Raw genomic sequence first — 18,848 nt, 5'->3', positions numbered from 1 at the left:
AGTAGTCCCTCAGCTGTCACAATCAAATGTCCCCAGAAACTGCCAAACAGCCCTTAGAGGCAAGACTGCCTCCAACTGAGAATGACTGTTCCAGAGGAAGTCACTAGGTCTTTCAAGGTTGTTCAAACACCCCTGAAAAGATAGTCCAGAACAAAGGCACTCTGTGCCTCTGCTCATAATTTAGGCCCAAACACAGGAGACCCATGGAGAATTGGCTTCCAGCAGAGGCCTCAATATTTACTTCTAGAACTTGATCTGCTTTTCAGGCACAGACAAATTACTTGGCCGATTACGGATGATAATTATACACCCACCCCCCCACCACACACACACGTGCACACATGCACACTTTTGTTCATGGCCCTCTGACTAAAGCTTTAATAGGAACCACTTAGATGATAGGAAATCAGTCCAAAGAAGTTAATAGCTATGGCCCAAAAGGGAGTGTATGTTAGTGTCACTCACAGCTGAACCAAGTAGTATATACAATGACTACATTTCCTTTCTTACGAAGGAATTTTTTCTTTCTTTAAGCCAATAATTGACTTTTTTTTTTTTTTTTTTTTTTTTTTGCATTTAATACTCTTCCCCCAGATTGCTCAGATGCTTTGAAATTGGACAGACCTGTATTCAAATATCAACTCCCGGGGCACCTGGGTGGCTCAGTCGGTTCAGCGTCCGACTTCAGTTCAGGTCATGATCTCGCAGTTCGTGGGTTTGAGCCCCGCGTCGGGCTCTGTGCTGACATCTGGGAACCTGGAGCCCGCTTTGGATTCTGTGTCTCCCTCTCTCTCTGCCCCTCCCCTGCTCGCGCTCTGTCTCTCTCTCTCTCTCAAAAATAAGTAAACATTAAAAAGTTGTGTTTTTTTTTTTTTCAAATACCAACTCCTCTGCATAACGGTACAACCCTAGACAACCAATCCCATCTACATGAGCTCATTTTCTTTCTACGTATAAAGTAGGTGGGATGAGACCGATGTTTCAGGGTTGTCATCACAGTTGTATGAATACAAAAGCACCTAGTACAGTGCCTGGCACACCACAAGGGTGCGTCCTCAGAGTTGTTCTTACTGTAACGGAGCTTTACACTGACTTCTCCACACCCTCGCTTGGCCCTTCACAGTATTCATAACACAGCCACTTAGGATATGGAGCAAGAGGTCTCCGGGCCATGGAGAGAATGACTCTATGACCCGACCCCATAAGTATCTCTCGCCAGCCACATGTGCTAGCTAAGTCCAGCTCTATTATTAACAGGGTCAAAGAAGAAAGTAAGCCTGACCTTCTGTTACCCGGTTTTTATTTCCTTCAAACCGACATCAGTGTGTGGACGGTGCCCAGCTTTTACCAACCTGTTTACTCAGTCTCTCTGCACACTTCTATTTCAATAGGCTAGCCCTCTCCAGTCGAATGAGAAATCAAGCTCTGTGGACACTTATCCAAGGCCGTTCAGGTAGTTTCAGAGACCAGGTCCCTCTGCTGGCTCCTTGAGATACCAAACTTACAAAGAAAGAAATACCAGGGCGCCTGGGTGGCTCAGTGGGCTACCTGTCAGCCTCCTGATTTCGGCTCAGGTCATGATCTCATGATTTGTGAGTTTGAGCCCCACGTCAGGCTCTGTGCTATCAGCACAGAGCCTGCTTGGGATTCTCTGTCTCCCTCTCTCTCTGCCCCTCCCCTGTTGGCGCTCTCTCTCTCTCTCTCTCTCTCTCTCTCTCTCTCATAAATAAATGAACATTAAAATTTTTTTTAAATAAAGAAATACCTATCACAGATTTTGAAACTTGTTAAATGATTAACAAAGAGATTTCTCTTCTGGTAATAATGGTATGATTTGGTTTGATTTTTGACATTTTGGCTTTGGAATAGAAATGAGTCTGGTTTGGGGCAGCTGTTAGGTGCTGTATACACATGATGATTACTCTTCCTTGTCTTAAAATGTAACATTTAATTATAGCTTCACAGAAGACTTCAAATTCCATTTTCTCTCAGGGGAAAAAAAATAACTTTAACTGGAGTTTATGAAAAATTATTAGTTGTAGCTAATCCTGGCTAATAAATTGGATTTTTGAAATCTGTGTGATTTTTAACACATTAGGCTTTTCATCAGGAAGGCAATGCTTACAGAAAATGCCTGCAGAATAATCAAGTAGCAATCTCACTGCCACACTGCTAGGACAAATACAATTGAGAAGATCATCTATGGAACTTGCTGGATTGTGAAATTTGCTTTCTGAAAAGGAAATATCACATAAGTCCAAGGACAAGTGGCAAATCCTAGTGACTTCTCGTTCCCTTTAGCCAGGGGTATGATTTCCCCCTCCCCAACCTAAATTCCAATCCTCCATTTACAAATGCAAGAAATCTGCTTGAATTGTATTATAAAGCCTACCTGACTTATTTCTTGCATCATTTAGTGAACACTAACACTCCCTCATCCCTTCCACAAGCACATGTACACACACCCACAGAGACTCTCTCTCTCTCTCTTTCTCTCTCTCTCTCCCTCTCCCCTCCCCCCTACAAATACAGTGTTCCGTTGGCCTAAAAGGAAAATCAACAGAAGACACAGCAAATACTTGAGTTGCATCTGTATAGGCAATTCTTCTTTGAAAACCAAAATCCAACCACAGCAATTTCAAAGACCCTACAGGAGAGAATATCACAGCATTCAAAACAGAAAGAAAGAAAGAAAGAAAGAAAGAAAGAAAGAAAGAAAGAAAGAAAGAAAGAAAGAAAGAAAAGAAAGAAAGGAAAGGAAAGGAAAGGAAAGGAAAGGAAAGGAAAGGAAAGGAAAGGAAAGGAAAGAAAAGAAAAGAAAAGAAGGAAGGAAGAAAGGAAGAAAGAAAGGAAGAAAGATAGGCAAACTCCTTTTCTAAATGGAGGAATTTTTTTTCTAGATAAAAACCCCAAGTCAGTATTTTTTTTTCTGTATCAAACTTTCTCCCTCTTTGCATCCCCTGGCTTACCCCCCAATGCACCTTATTCTTCAATGTTATTTATTAAAGTTACATCTTTTTCCAGAATTACCAAAACAACAAAAAATAAAAAAAGACAGTCCAAATGGCTGTTCTCTTTGTAGGAGTACCAGGAAGACGTGAAGGTGTATTGTGTTGTCTTGTGTTTAACGTTGTTTGGCAACCTGACTACCTGAGAGGGTTAAACCAGCACCTGCGTGGGAACAGCCTGGGGCCGGTAACACGGGACTGGAAAGAAAGAAGTGGTGATTGGTTTAGGCGCATTTTTAAAGACATGGGAAAAAAAAAAAAAGAGGTTGGAGAAGGAGAGAGCCAAAGCATAAGAGACTCTTAAAAACTGAGAACCAACTGAGGGTTGATGGGGGGTGAGAAGGAGGGGAGGGTCAGTGATGGGTATGGAGGAGGGCACCTTTTGGGATGAGCACTGGGTGTTGTATGGAAACCAATTTGACAATAAATTTCATATTAAAAAAAAAAGACATGGAGACTACCTGATCAACTGGGATCTCGACTTGAGTATCTTCATCTTCTTGGACTTCTGCTGCCCCCTGTGTCTCAGACCTCTCTGCTCCAGCTTTGAAGACGCCTTCATCTATTATTGGAGACAAATGCACAGCGAAAATCAAAATCCAATTGTGACATCGTGTGGCTGAATGCTGAAATTACAATCAAATACCTAACGAAGATCATGTTTTCTAATAGGTATTTTGGCTCCCTTTGTACCCTCCCCCCCCCCAATTCTTCTGCATTTTCACACTGGGAAGAGGGACAGTGGCCAAGACGAGGTGGACCCAGCAGGGCAGAGCTGCGTCCCAGACCCCTCTCTCACCCTCTGGCTGCTGACTTAGTAACACAACCCTGCAGATGTATTTAGACAGAGAGGACCTCGCACCTATTGTCTGCTCGCCACTCCTATCCAGGAAGCAGTGACGATGCTTGGTGCCTGAAAACACTAGTTTTAGAAGCTCTCCTTGGGGCGCCTGGGTGGCACAGTCAGTTAAGCGTCCGACTTCAGCCAGGTCACGATCTCGCGGTCTGTGAGTTCGAGCCCAGCGTCAGGCTCTGGGCTGATGGCTCAGAGCCTGGAGCCTGTTTCCGATTCTGTGTCTCCCTCTCTCTCTGCCCCTCCCCCGTTCATGCTCTGTCTCTCTCTGTCCCCCCCAAAAAATAAATAAACGTTGAAAAAAAAATTTAAAAAAAAAAAAAAAAAAGAAGCTCTCCTTTCCGAAGAGAAATCACAGAGCTGACTCCGGGTCTCACACAAATCAATCTTTTATTTTGCAGATTTCCGCAGGATTTTCACAACCTAGGTCTTAAAATCCTTACGTGTAAAATGGAACCTAAATCTCTAAGACTTTAGGTTAAGCCCCCGTGACCTGTTTTCCCCACTGAAAGCAGCGATAGCTGTTTTCTGTATCTGAAGTCGTTTTCCTGTTTCCCCTCAGTCTTGTCTCCTCCGGGCCCCATCATCAAAGAATCCCAGAACCGTCTGTCATTCTCTCTGCGTGTCCCCCAAGTAGGTTTAAGGCTTCGGTCCTTCTCACAGAGGTTTCCTCTGGCCAATTTTTAAGGATCTCCAGGAATGGAGAACTCACCTCCTTCTCTGCTAATCTATTATAGGACTAGATTACCCCCTGCACTGTACCAAGTACGGTTTCACCTTTTGTCTTGAAACCCCCTCTATTTCCCCAATAGAAGCTTGCTTCCCAGAGCACAGTGACCGGACACGTATCACATGAAAACACTCCATAGTGTTCAAGTTATAAAGTCAGTCTTGATTAAACGTAAAACAGATTCTTACATTCGTGGAGGCTCAGTGATGTAAAAGACACCGTGCCAGTCGATGTGGCCACCTAAGGTATAAATGAGGTGTGGACTGTCCTCTCAAGTTGCCTGCAGACCAACGCACGTCTGTAGACATGCACACACGCCCCCAGTAGGGCTCCCTGACAAAGCGCTGTAAGAGGGGGTGTAGCCAAGGACTGAGGGCACTTAGCCCTTCTGGTCTCTCCTAGAGAAACCATTTTCCTTTTTAATTACTTTTTTTTTTGTACCTTGACTAGATATTGGCTGCTCTACTCTCCTTTTTAAAAAGGAGACAGCTGCCCTCAAAGCTGATTATATGCCTAAGATTAATTCGCATGGATTAACTCATTTTGAGGATTATCTACAGCAATCATTCACTCCCAGGCTGGTCCTTCCTATCACTCAACAAAGTCTTTCCACCCACTGATCCCTTCTTCCATCAGCTCTTGTATGCTTACGCCATCCAGAGTAATTTTTCATTCATGGGTTTTCTCACTTAAATCATCTATAGGTACATGAACATTAAAAATATACACGTATATAGGAATCCTTACAAAACCATTACCAATGATGATGTCAGCATTGTCATTACCACTAGGACTAATCCTCCCCCAAAGACATGTACCATAAGGCATATCTAAGGATTATGTCCTGACTCTGTCCTGTCTTGCAACCGAGAACAGGGATCCACAATGAAATCTCAGCCCAAATCCCAGCCACATCAGAAGAAAGAATACAGAAAATGAAACAGAGAATGCGATGACGTCCTCACAGATGTAGGAATAAATGCACAGAGTTCTGGTCGTGCACTGAACAAAGCCATCCTTCACCTAACAAAAGTACAGGGAAAGCCACCGCAAGGGGCTAAGAAAATAACTTACAATTATTCTGTCATAAAGGAGGAAAAGTGGAAAGGAGTAGTCTAGTCCACAAAAGTGGAGGCAACAGAGACTGGGTAAGCTATTGGTCTCTCAAGGACTCGGAACTTGAACCTTGGAACTCAAGGCAACAATGGTGGAAACAATTTCCAACAATGGTGGAAACAACAGAAATAAATACTGTCTTATTCACATGTGGAGTTCGTAACCTTGTGGATGTTCACAGGCAGATTTCGAAACACAGGCTGCACAATTTATCAAATGTTATCTCCAGTATGGTTTTAAAAGGAAAACCAGGCATGTGTGACATTCCTTGCTACCTTCTGGATTACTTTAGAAGACAACAATCACACTCAGCCCCGAAATGTCCCTGGAGTCAAACCTGCAGAGAAGGATGCTACACTATGGCGATGACCTAAGTACCTGACTTTTTGGGTGACATTTTAGCATTCATGTGTTGCACTTGCTTTCAAAGACACTCCCAAGAGCAACCTACAGATACAAACGGAATATATTCTTAAATACTCACATTCAACGAAATGCTTAACTGTATCCAACCAGAACTACAAATGACTTACCGATGTGTTTCAGAATAAACATTTCACCGGAAAAGAAAAATGAAATCAATGGTAACAAATAAAATAAAATTGAAAGGGCGCTGGAATGGAAAATGGCAGCCACAGGGTAGAAAAGGCAAAGAGACAAATCAAGAAAACTCAGTGTCTTGTGTGGCGACACAGAGAACAGAAAGAGAAAAGTGTGCGTCTGTGGCATGGGCGGAGGGCCTTGCTCATCAGCGAACTGATGTCTGTCTCCTGCAGCAGAGCAAGAAGGGAAGGTCAGAAGGGAAGTCACAGGAACAGTGGCAACAAAAGGAAAAAAAAGGAACAACAGCTAGAAAATTACTCTGTGATAGGAGACAGCCTACTAGGATTTCAACGTTTACTATGCATGTTATATACAATTAAAAATAGAGAAATAGGAATTTCTAGAGAAAAAACATTTTCACACAGCATGCGCTGATTATAAACTGTTTATATAATATGTATGCATTTTTGAAAACGTGGAAAATGAAGAAAGTAAACATCCTTCTAACCTCATGATGCAGAGACAATCACCTCTAATAATTTGACAACAGATTTTCCCTCCCTTTCTCTCTCCCTCCTTCTCCTTACACACACACACACACACACACATGCGCGTGCGCACACACTCATTCATGAAAGTGGAATCTTACTGTACGTATAATTTTCTAAGGCTGTTTTTTACTTTAAAATCACATCCTGAGCATTTCCTGTATCACTAAATGTTATCTGAACACAGGTTGCTACACATGGTATACCACACTGCAATGAAGGGACAATACTGAACGACGAAAAATTGGTTTTAAACGAACAGGGTGCATTTCATTCATCTGATCGATAGGTAAATATGTATCAAGGTCCAACACACAAAAGTCACCCTGGGACACCTGAAAGGGTTGCTCTTTACAGGCTTAGCATCTTGTGGAAAGGTCACAGAGTCATGGGCTATTTATCTTTCCAAGTACATGCCTCGTAGCTCCTTTCCTGCCTTATGGGTCCTTGTTTGCCGGGAATAAGCACAGTGCCCTGCCCACTAAGTCCTCGGGAAATGCTTATTGAAATTTAAGTCAAAAGACAAGTTCCTGGTTTGATCTCTCTCTCCCATGTTGAGTCCCCTCTAGCTCTACGCCCCTTTAACCCTGTCCCCTGCACCGTGGCCAAGTATTGAATTTTCTCTTCCAAAATGTCCCCTGCGCAGGTGGACATCCTGGTTTTGATACATTTTGACTTATGTGATTAACTCATATAAATCCCCAGTCTCTCCACTGAATGTCTCATTTTAGAGGCAACCTCCCTAATCCGGTCTGCTCCATCCTGTATCTATCACCTGAGTGCTTTCAATACTCAGGTGATGAACCGTTCCACACCCAGGCCTCAATACTCTGGCTTCTCAACTCCACTGAGATCTCCAACTCCGTCTTACCACACGTCCTCTTCATCCCGTGCAGGGACTGCCATCACAGCCCGCCCGCAGAGCCCACGGTGTTAGCTCACGTCTCATGCCTGTGCCCTCAACATCCAGGTGATGCCTTTCAGCCTTGTCCCTGTGCGGCTGCCTGTTGGAGTCTAGGAGTCTGGTGCTCTCTCTCTCCATTTCTCCATTTCGCTCTCCGGGTTTCAGCAGCACTGCTGGCTGCTGCTTCTCAGTCTCCTTGGCCAACTAAGCCTTCTCTGTCCACCCTCTAAGTGGTGGACCACTATTCTCTACTCACACACTCTCCTTAGACAAGCTCACCAAGATCATGGTTTGAACACCAGCCATAGGCCAATGATTCTCTGATCTGTACCAGCCTCTTCAGAGATCCCCAAACTTGTATCTCCAATTACCTAACTTGACATCTCACCTTTGATATCAAATGGGCATCTTAACATCATCAAAAGAGAACTCTGTTCCTCTGCCGGCCAACTGCCCATCAACTCTATTCCCCACTCCGGGAAATGGTAGTACCACTCAATCCCCAAATCTTGGAATTATCCTGCCTTCCTTCTTGCTCTCATTCCGTGTATCCATTCCATTGTTGTCTTGTCAATTCAATTTCCTTTAAATATATCCCAAATCTGTGAATATTATCCCTATTTCCATTATCAACTTGGACTAATCATCATCATCTGCAGGATGGGCAATTGCAAAGCTTACACATCAACATCTCTCTTCTTCAACTCTTGCTATCCTGTAATTCATCCCCCACAAAATAGCCAACTGCACTCAACAGATGATAAAAAGTATTTAGAAACTCTCTCACATCGTTCCATCATGCATAGAACCCAAGGTCTTTACCATGGCTCACAAGGGTGTGATCTGGTACTTACCTCCTTCTTGGCACATGCTTCCTACCACATTCCCTTTGCCCATTAAACTCCAGCTACATTCTTCTTCTCCAACAGAAAGTTCATTCCCACCTTTGTACTTCTTATGCCTTCTCCCTGAAATATTCTTTCCCCTTTTTTCACAACACTGGCTGCTCCTTATCACACAGATCTCAGGAAACCCTCCTCCTTCCTATTTCAGTAGCCACCCAGTCATTCATATTGTTTTTTTTTTAATGTTTATTTATTACTGAGAAACAGAGAGACACAGAGAATGAGCAGGGGAGGAGCCAAGAGATGGAGAGACACAGAATCGGAAGCAGGCTCCAGGCTCTGAGCCGTTAGCACAGAGCCCCGACGCGGGGCTCAAACTCACAAACCGCGAGATCATGACCTGAGCCGAAGTCGGACGTTTAACCGACTGAGCCACCCAGGCGCCCCAATATTACTGTATTTTAATTCTCTGACTAGCACCTACTACTAGCTGACATTTTCTCAGGTTTATTTTCCTGTTTTAGTGTTTGCCAGTCTCCACCAAGCCATAAGCTCCAAGAGAGCGGGTACCATGCCCACGTCATCGTTTAATGCTGTATCCCCAGCATGTAACAGAGTTCTGCACACAGTCTTTCAAAAGGGATTTGTTGAGAGAATGAAGATATTTGCTGCACTGAAACAAAATGTAAGGAGCATCCACTCATTCACTATTTTTAAAGACTTTGTTTTTAAGTAATCTCTACCCCCAGTGTGGGGTTCAAACTCACCACCCCAAGATCAAGACTTGCACGCTCCACCAACTGAGCTAGCCAAGCACCCCCAGGAACATGCCATTTAGAAGCCAGGAGCCAGTGGATTAATTCTTCATGCCCTTACATGGTTTATGCCCCCATTTGGCCAACAGGTGGCAGTACAGCATCTGGATGAGGAGGGGGATAATGAAGGTTGAAGAGAAAGAAGGCTGGAGTGTGGCCAACACAGGGATCAACTATGTATGCTATTGTGGTGGGCAAAGTAACAGCCCCCCAAAGACACCCATGTCCTAATCCCCTGTTACTGTCATTGTGCTACATTGCATGGCAGAGGTGAATTAAGGCTCAAGATAGAATTACTGTTGCTAATCAGCTGGCCGCGAGATGGGGAGACTGTCCCGTATTATTCTCATGGACCCAGTGTAATCACAAAGGTCCTCATAAATGAGAGAGAGGGGCAAGAGGATGGGGGTCATGGTGACAGCGTGTGAGAAAGGCTCGCCAGGTCATGGCTGGCTTTGAAGATGGAGGGGGACATAAACCAGTAAACTGTAGACGACCTTCGAAAACTGAAAAAGGCAAGGGTAAAAATTTTCCCCCTTAGAGACTCCAGAAGGAACAAAGCCCTGCCAGGGCTCTGATTATAGGCCAATGAGGACCATTTTGGAAATCTGACCTCCAGGACTGTAATATCAAGCATCTGTATGTTGTCGTAAAGTGCCCAGTTTGTGGTGAGTTGTTACAGCACCAATAGGAAACTAATACACCATGTGTCTAAAAGTCATGGTCTAGGGGCACCTGGATGGCTCAGTCAGTTAAGCACCCCACTTCAGCTCAGGTCATGATCTCTCAGTTCGTGAGTTCAAGCCCCACACTGGGCTCACTGCTGTCAGCACAGCCTGCTTCAGAGCCTCTGTCCCCATCTCTCTCTCTCTCTCTCTCTCTCTCTCTCTCTCTCTCTCTGCCCCTCCCCTGCTCATGCTCTTTCTCTCTCAAAAATAAAATTAAAAAAAACATTAAAAAATAAAAATAATAAATAAATAAAAGTCATGGTCTAGAGAGAATATCAGGGCAGTAGCCATGGCAAATCCCCTTTCCGACTCCTGCAGGCACCTGCTAGATGGGGTGTTCAGAAAAGCCCCTGCAAACCCACTGCTTTTTGTTCTCCTGCTATCACCTCTCTTTCTCACGCCTCTACAAGGTGCAAAAACCAGCACCACCCCCCAGACACCCACCCATCTGCCAGAAGAAAAGGGATTCAATTTTTTTAATGTCTTCCCCTACCCGAAAACATCTGTAATAAAAGCCATTCGCTAACGAACTAAAGAGCAGGGATAAATTTGATACACAATACTGCTCCCATTCAATTACTACATTAAGGATCAAATCCAACGCTCGGATGCACACACACCCACATTCAGCTCTAATCTCTCCTGTTTGAATCGCAAAGAGACATTTTTAGTGTATATTACACCGTAAAGCAACAGCAAAGACGCTGGTAAAAAATAAAAACGCTGCTCAATTATTTTTCACTTGTCCCTTATGAATTTTATTGCCTAAAGAATGAAACGGCACCACTGTGGAGTTCATAATAAATAGGAATCCGTTTCCCTGCAGAAAGGGAAAACAGACACTCATGTTTGTTTAGTTTCCACAACTAGAACAGGAGAAATGGAGAGGTTTCCCAGTTTCAGGGTGTCGGTATTTCAGTTGAGTAACGTCACAATGCTCTAACGTTCTTGAGTAAGAGAAGTTACCAAGTGATGAATGACACACGCAAGTAACTGATGAGAATTAGTGTTTAAGCCCAACCATCTTGTTTAAGGCGTACCTCCTCACCAGAATTACTAAAAATTATTTTTAAATAGCATGATAAGCCATATTTTGATGTGCTCCGTGTTTGAAATCAATGGAAACTTATCGGGGCAAAGAAGAAAAATAATGGAGTGATGCCTGGTTCTGAGTACTTTATGGAAATATTAGATATCTACTAAGTGGAAGTTCTACATGTAAGCAAGAAAAGTTTAATGTGACTATAAACATTTTACTATGATTTACTACTGAGACTGCCTCATACAGAAATGCTCAATTAGAAACAAGACATTGATTTTAAAATGTAGCTCATTAAACCCAGTAGAGAAAAAAAATATGGGAAACAAGGAGTCTGCAACTTTCAGTGTATAAGACAATACTCTAAGAAGAAAAAAATATCTAGGCTTACTTACAAGAAAAATCATGCACTCTTTCTATGTTGTCACATCAGTTACCAGAGGCAGAATTAAGATCAAAATTGGCAAGGAGACACAGAAGTTATCTTCATTAGCTAACGTTAATGGGATCCCCACGCACACATGAAATGTACTGAGTTTCTAATATGTAACTCTTCATGGAGATAGATTTTTGTCATCATATCTTACTGAAATTTAAAGAAAGTGCTTCCGGAAAGCTGGCCCAGTGTGAAGCAGTCTCCCTACGTTCAGGAAGCAGCGAGGCAGAGAGGAAGAATGGGCCCACGTGCAACGGCGTGTCCTCATGAGAGGACGTTGGCCAACCTGCCCCTGACCCTCGGTGGGACGTAGCCCATGTCCTCCCACCACTTCCCCAGATTAAAGCATATTATCATCGGGAAGAATCAGATCAAATGGCAGCTAATGTTCTGAGCACGTCTGAGATGGTACCGCCATGTAACCCAAATGTTTTTTAATCGCTGACCTTCTCCCTATGTTTCATCATGTCCCACAAACTCACTTGGAAACTCTTTACAGAAACCAGAATATCACAAGATTTCATCTTCTTTGGCAATTCAGAATAGTACATGACAATGACCGTATCCATACACTTACGGAGGCTGAGTTTTCTCAATTGCGGTGAAATATTTGACTTCTTTCCATTCCCTGGCTTCCTCTCCAGGGTATTAATTATCATCTGCTCTGTAATTGATGTTTAAATCTGTTTGCATCTATTAAGCAACTGTAACTCTTTGCATAGAGTTGATCTTAACCGCCATGGTTATTTTACCTTGGCTTTGAATGGGTGCAACACAATTTTCCAAGTGTAAGCACAACTTAAAAGTAGGATTATTATCGTTGACTGCCCCAGATCACAGGCCATTTTCTTCTTATCCCTACATTTCTGCGTTAATCTTTTTTAGATACAGATGTTTCAGATTTTTATCAAAATTAGTAATATTCAGGGGCGCCTGGGTGGCTCAGTTGGTTAGGTGTCTGACTTCGGCTCAGGTAATGATCTCGCGGTTTATGAGTTTCAGCCCCGTGTCAGGCTCTGTGCTGACAGCTGGGAGCCTGGAGTCTACTTTGGATTCTGTGTCTCCCCCTCTCTCTGCCTCTCCCCTGCTCATGCTCCGTCTCTGTCTCTCAATAATAAATGTTAAAAATTTTTTAAATAAAAATAAAAAAAATTAATATTCAGAGTTACAAAGAATGAAGCATGCACTTACAATATATAGAATTCATGACTTTTTTAATAAGTGGTTTATTTATTTACTTTAATTTCTTTTTTTTATCTTGGAGAGACAGCATGCAGGAGCAGGGAAGGGACAGAAGGAGAGGGAGAGACTGAGAGAGTACTCTCTCAAAAATAAACATTAAAAGAAATGTTTTTAAACAAAAAATAAATTAAAAAAGAAAAAGAAAACTTTGTCTCATAGAACAGACTCTGAACTTGATCTTAAAGATGATGAAGACCCTCTGGGGACTGGGGGCGGGGCGCTGTCCTGAAAGAGGGCTGCCTCGATGGATGGGGTTGGGGAACCCCGGGCAGGGTGTGTGTGGAGGGAGGAGATGGGGAGGGTACCACTCAAGGTGCTCTGGCAGGTCACTGCCGAGCGGGAGGCATCAGGTCAGGGTGAGCAGACCGGCTGAGATGTAGGAAGGAAAGGCTGGAATGTGGGTCACATGGAAGCTACCACAGGCTGGTAGCCTGCAGAGTTCCCACAATGGGATGGGAGCTAGGGCAGGGAATGACGGGTCCCCAGGTCCAGAGCACAGAACCCGCAGCACCTGCTGTGGTGGCAGGAAAGGCACTGCTCTGGGGACTGTGGTCTGCACAGTCCTGTAGGTCCTGCGTGGAGGCAGCACCAGAGGGATGGGCAGAGTGGACACAAGGGAAACAAGGCTGTCCTGGCAGGGCTCCGTGACTGCCTGGAGGGAAAGGGATGAGGTGGAAGAGCCACAGGGGACTCAGGTTTACAGCCTGGATGCATAAGCGATTAATAGCGCTATTTACCGGATGAGGGCCAGAGGACAAGGGGGGCGGGGGTGGGTGGTGAGAAGGGAGGCGAGGAGTTCTGAACTGGATGTACTGGCTGGAGTCTCCTGGTAAGCATCTCCACAGGCACATCAAGGTAAGTGGCCGGAAATACAAACGTGTTAACTAGGATAAAGCCCTAGGAGGAGGATATTGATCTGGGAACGGTCAGAATGCAGTTGGTAAATAAAGTCATGGGTCTAGGGGCACCGGGTGGCTCAGTCGGTTGAGCGTCCGACTTCAGCTCAGGTCATGATCTCACGGCTTGGGAGTTCAAGCCCCGCATCGAGCTCTGTGCCGACAGCTCAGAGCCTGGAGCCTGCTTCGGATTCTGTGTCCCTCTCCCGCTCTGCCCCTCCCCTGTTCATGTTCTGTCTGTCTCTCCCTCTCAAGAATAAATAAACATTAAAAAAAAATTAAAATGTAAAGTCATGGGTCTGGACAATAACCTGCAATGAGAAGAGAAGATGATTGGGGGCTAAAGTTCAAGGAGACAGCATTTAAAGGATGGGAAGAGGAGGAATGTGCAAAGACTGACAACAAATAAGGACAGGGATGAGAGAGAGAGAGAGACAGAGAGAGAGGCAGAGAGAAAGGAAGGAAGGAAGAAGGAAGGAAGAGGAAAGAAAGAGGAAAGAAAGAAGAAAGGAAGGAAGGAAAATGGAAGGAAGAAAGAAGAAAGAAAAGAAAAAAGAAAAGAAAAAGAAAAAGAAAAAGAAAAAGAAAGAAAGAAAGAAAGAAAGAAAGAAAGAAAGAAAGAAAGAAAAGAATGAGGGAAAGAAGGAAAGAAAGAAAGAAAGAAAGAGGAAAGAAAGAAGAAAGGAAGGAAGGAAGGAAGGAAGATGGAAGGAAGAAAGAGGAAAGAAAGAAAAGAAAAAAGAGAAAGAAAGAAAGAAAGAAAAGAAAAGAAAAGAAAAGAAGGAAAGAAAGAAACAAACAAACAAACAAACAAACGAGCAAGCTGTCCAGGAAGCCCTGGGAAAATGAAAGCAACAACAAAGGAGCGATGGGTAAAGTGTCCTCCAACGTTGGCATGCCAGTGATCGGTCAACGACATGAGAGGAACTTCAGTAGAGCACGAAGACCAGCTTACACTGGGGTGTGGTTTGAAAGAGCGGTGAAGAAGTGAAGACAGGAGTGTGGACCGCTCTTCCCAGATGATTCCCTGTGGTCCTATAGACCAGATCCTGGTCCTATAGGACCAGATAGAGACGTCCTATAAAACCGAACTCAGAGGCTACGGAGGTAGCAAGGGCTGAACGGAGGTCAAATCCCATCTTTTCTGACTCTCGCCTTCCAATGAATTTGTCACAGATGTCAGCACCATAAAGCTGAGCCTATGTCCCCCATGCAGGAGCACATCTAATGAAATCCAAGCATTCTTGCAGAAACTCAAACAGTTCATCCATTCATGCCCAAGTTAAACCAAAGCGGACCACCTTCTTCTCGATGACATAAATGTAACTAGAAACTGTATGTCATGAAAATACCAATCATTCTTGCTATGCAGACATTTACTGGAGTTCACACCTTAGCTAAAACGCCTGAATGAATTACAACATGGTAATCTGTCTGCAGGGAGTTGGGGTGAGGAGGCGGCAGGACCAGACGGACAGAAGGTTGCGTGCAGAACCCATCCCAGGAAACAAGGCACCTGCAACTTGCGTGCCTAATTAGCATGGTCATTAACAATCACCTCAGACAAAGAAATAAAAGACTCCTTAGCTTCAGAAAACTACTAAGAATTCATGCAAGGAATCCCCAAAACCCAAGACCGGAGAGAAACGCGGATTTGAATTTTTTTTTTTTAACGTTTATTTATTTTTGAGACAGAGAGAGACAGAGCATGAGCGGGGGAGGGGCACAGAGAGAGGGAGACACAGAATCCGAAGCAGGCTCCAGGCTCTGAGCAGTCAGCCCAGAGCCCGATGCAGGGCTCGAACTCACGGACCGCGAGATCGTGACCTGAGCTGAAGTCGGACGCTGAACCGACTGAGCCACCTAGGCGCCCCAGGATTTGAAATTTTCAAACTCTATCTGCAGTCAACGAAACTTGAGACGCGAGACCGAAAAACTTTTCTAAATATTTGTTTCCAAATTACAAACACGGTATAGACTTAAGGGATTGAATACCCGGCCCAAACATGAAACTGGACTGTGCATTTTAAAAAGTTGGTTACTAATCCCAATTATTACTAAATTACTCCTTTGAGAATCTAAGACTCCAACACGTGCTTTCATCTACCAGCAACAATATGCTTTAAAATACTACGCTCGACAATGCCAATACCACTGTAATTGTATGAAGCAAGTTATCACCGCTTTCCAAAGTCATCTAATCCTGAGACGGGCACTGGAGATTCTGTGAGCTGTGGTCCTCACTCAGGGTAAGGAGATACACAGCGCAATGTGCAAATAAGCCCAAATCAGTCATTCTGAATAAAGGGATCGGATAATTTGTCATCTAATCTACTTGGTGCAGGTAGTATGCCTGAACTGTTCACTAAATCTGAGTGAGGGCATTTTCAATCTAACCGTTCCAACATTTTACAGACAGCATGCTTCCATTTGCCTTAGACAACTGAAGTGAGATCTCTTAAACACTTAGCATTTCAGGTGTTTTATATCTGCTCCACAGTAATTCCTGGAGAGGATGATAAATTTTGATCAGAATTGATGCCCTGCTAAAGATGTAACTTAGCTTTGACTGATGGTTACCCTTCCACCTTAACATGCAGTGGTAAGTTACGATATATTCAATTCAGCTTATCTTTATGAGTAAACTCTATAAGTCAAGGAGCTGCCGTCAATAAATAGTAGACAAAAACAAATTTTTGTGTGAAATGTCTTTCTCTGCAGTATCTATCACGTTCCAAATTTTATTTAAAATAGTCTGAGATAAATGCACTTATGGGAGTCTACTGAATTCTATCGTAAGATGACTATATAACCACAAATATGCCCACATATCAGCAAGTGATATAGACATTCAGATATAAAGTGACTATATATTCACTTAGTACAAAATTTGAAAGAACCAAGGAAACATAAAATGTCACACCATCAATGGGAAAAGTGATCTTGATAGCTTCAATTAATGATGGAAAATATACAGATTAGGTACAAAATAGTACTATTTCTTACAAAACGACCACAAAAGAAAACAGATCAAAACAAATCAGTCTGCATTTTGCTCACTTAGACTTAATGCTGTTCCAACAACAGATATTGAATGAGTATCTGCCAGATTCTATAATCTTTCATTTGGTATTGAGACTTAGAGACTTAGTGTGTATTATAATAAAAACCTATGGGGCACCTGGGTGGCTCAGTCGGTTAAGCATCCGACTTTGACTTAGGTCATGATCTCATAGCTCACGAGTTAGAGCCTGCGACGGGCTCTGTGCTGACAGCTCAGAGCCTGGAGCCTGCTTCGGGTTCTATGTCTCCCTCTCTCTGTCTCTCCCCCACTTTCTCTCTCTGTCTCTCTCAAAAAAAATAAACATTAAAAAACATTTTTTTAATATATTGATGCTGTACTTTTGCAAAAATAGAAAACACTCACCTCTAGCATTTTTACCTGTGACTGAAGTTCATCAGCTAACAGTCTCATTCCGAATGGAATAATTCCGGATCCTTGGGCTTGCAGAATGGTATCTTTTTGTAAATGTTTATTTATTTTTGAGAGAGATAGAGAGAGACAGAGTGTAAGTGGGGAAGGGGTAGAGAGAGAGGATGACACAGAATCTGAAGCAGGCTCCAGGCTCTGAGCTGTCAGCACAGAGCCTGATGTGGGGCTTGAACTCACAAACCACAAGATCATGACCTGGGGGGAAGTCAAATGGCTCAACCGATGAGCCACCCAGGTGCCCCCAGAATGGTATCTTTCAAATATCCTTGCTTCTTTCTTAATTGATAATTGAGAAATACCAATAATCTATTTGTTTTAATCTTGGGGAGGGGGAAAACAGAAATAATCTTTCATTAGATTTTCATTAACCTATAATTTTTATGTATTCTCATTGCATTAAGTCGGTAAGAACTAACTTTTGATTGGTTATTAAGATGTTTTGCATACTTGGAATCAAGATAAAACAAAAATACTGGTAAGCCTAAGAAAATGTCTATTTTGGAATAGGGTAGAAATGCTTATTATCTAGCCAAGAAACATTTTTTTCTTCAGCCTTTACCTACAGCAAGATGCAAATTAATAACAGTAGTGACAGTATTAATAATGATAATCATTAGCTCATAGGTCTTGGATGCTTACTTTGTGACAGGCATTGTTCTGAGCACATTACCCGTGAAACTCATTCAATGCCCAAAACAACCTTAGGAATGACTGCTAACGCTACCCGCATTTTACAGACAGAAAGCAAAGGTGTTCTGAAGTTCACAGACAGCAAGTGGTGGAAACAAGGCTCAGAAACAGCGACTGGAGCGAGATGCATTCACCCCGTGGTTAACGGCAGGCTTCATGTTTTCTGATGTGCCCGTCATGACCCGTTCGTGGGCTGCAACATGAGTTTGCTGGGTTGCAGCTAGTGTCTTTCAAGTAAAACAGAAGAAAACAGGAACTAGATTGTGCCTCCAGGCTGGGCTTCATGAGCGCACAGGGGCCCCGGAGGAAGAACATTCCACCTGGCTTCAGTGACGGCCCCTGGAGGCCACACTTTCCGTTGAAACCAGACCTTGCTTCCCGGGAAGAAAGAGTCTGGCGGCACTCCGAGACAGAAGCAAGACCAGGGCTCATCCTGGCGTGCTCCCCCTTGTGGGGCCTCCCTGTAGAAGCCACGCGTCTCTGCCAAAATGAGGAGGTGGAAGGGAATGGAAGGTGACCCTGGTTTACTTTCTCGTCAGGCCTTCCTTCCTCCCTGGCACACCGAAGGCAGGGCATACTGGTGCGACGTGTGCATATGAGAAGTGCAGTGAGCAGCCGAGTGCGTCCTAACACGGTATTTCCACCCGCCTGAGAAGAGCAAAATGCACGTGCAGGGACGAGCCCCGAAACACAAGTTGCGTGAGCTACGTGCTCTTCTATTTTGCACATAAACGGCACTGCGCGACGTAAAGACAAATGGGGGCGTTCACCTTAGTTAAAATTTTTGCTCCTTCTCCATGTAGGATGACAATGACAGCAAATGAAAGACGCCATCGAGAAGGAGAGAGACCACGGGAGCGAGGGAAAAGTATGTTTAAGGATCATCCACGGCACTTTTGTGCTGCTCTTTGGACAAAAGGCACTGCACTCTCGTCGTGCACTGGACCCTCACGCTTAGGCGG

The 18,848-nt window shown here is 43.7% G+C and overlaps 1 protein-coding gene across 1 annotated transcript in view; it reads right to left on the bottom strand.

The window, feature by feature from the left end:
* Positions 1 to 18,848, bottom strand: part of DCDC2 (doublecortin domain containing 2) — a 165,012-nt gene that overhangs the window by 23,400 nt on the left and 122,764 nt on the right. The window contains exon 9 of the mRNA XM_045497231.1: positions 3,470 to 3,570. Coding sequence (XP_045353187.1) covers positions 3,470 to 3,570 — 101 coding nt within the window. The remainder of the gene's footprint in view (positions 1 to 3,469; positions 3,571 to 18,848) is intronic.

The sequence above is a fragment of the Leopardus geoffroyi genome, chromosome B2 (assembly GCF_018350155.1).
Source record: "Leopardus geoffroyi isolate Oge1 chromosome B2, O.geoffroyi_Oge1_pat1.0, whole genome shotgun sequence".
Taxonomy (NCBI): domain Eukaryota; kingdom Metazoa; phylum Chordata; class Mammalia; order Carnivora; family Felidae; genus Leopardus; species Leopardus geoffroyi.
Note: the sequence above shows the minus strand (reverse complement) of the source record. Positions and strands in the feature narration are given on the sequence as shown.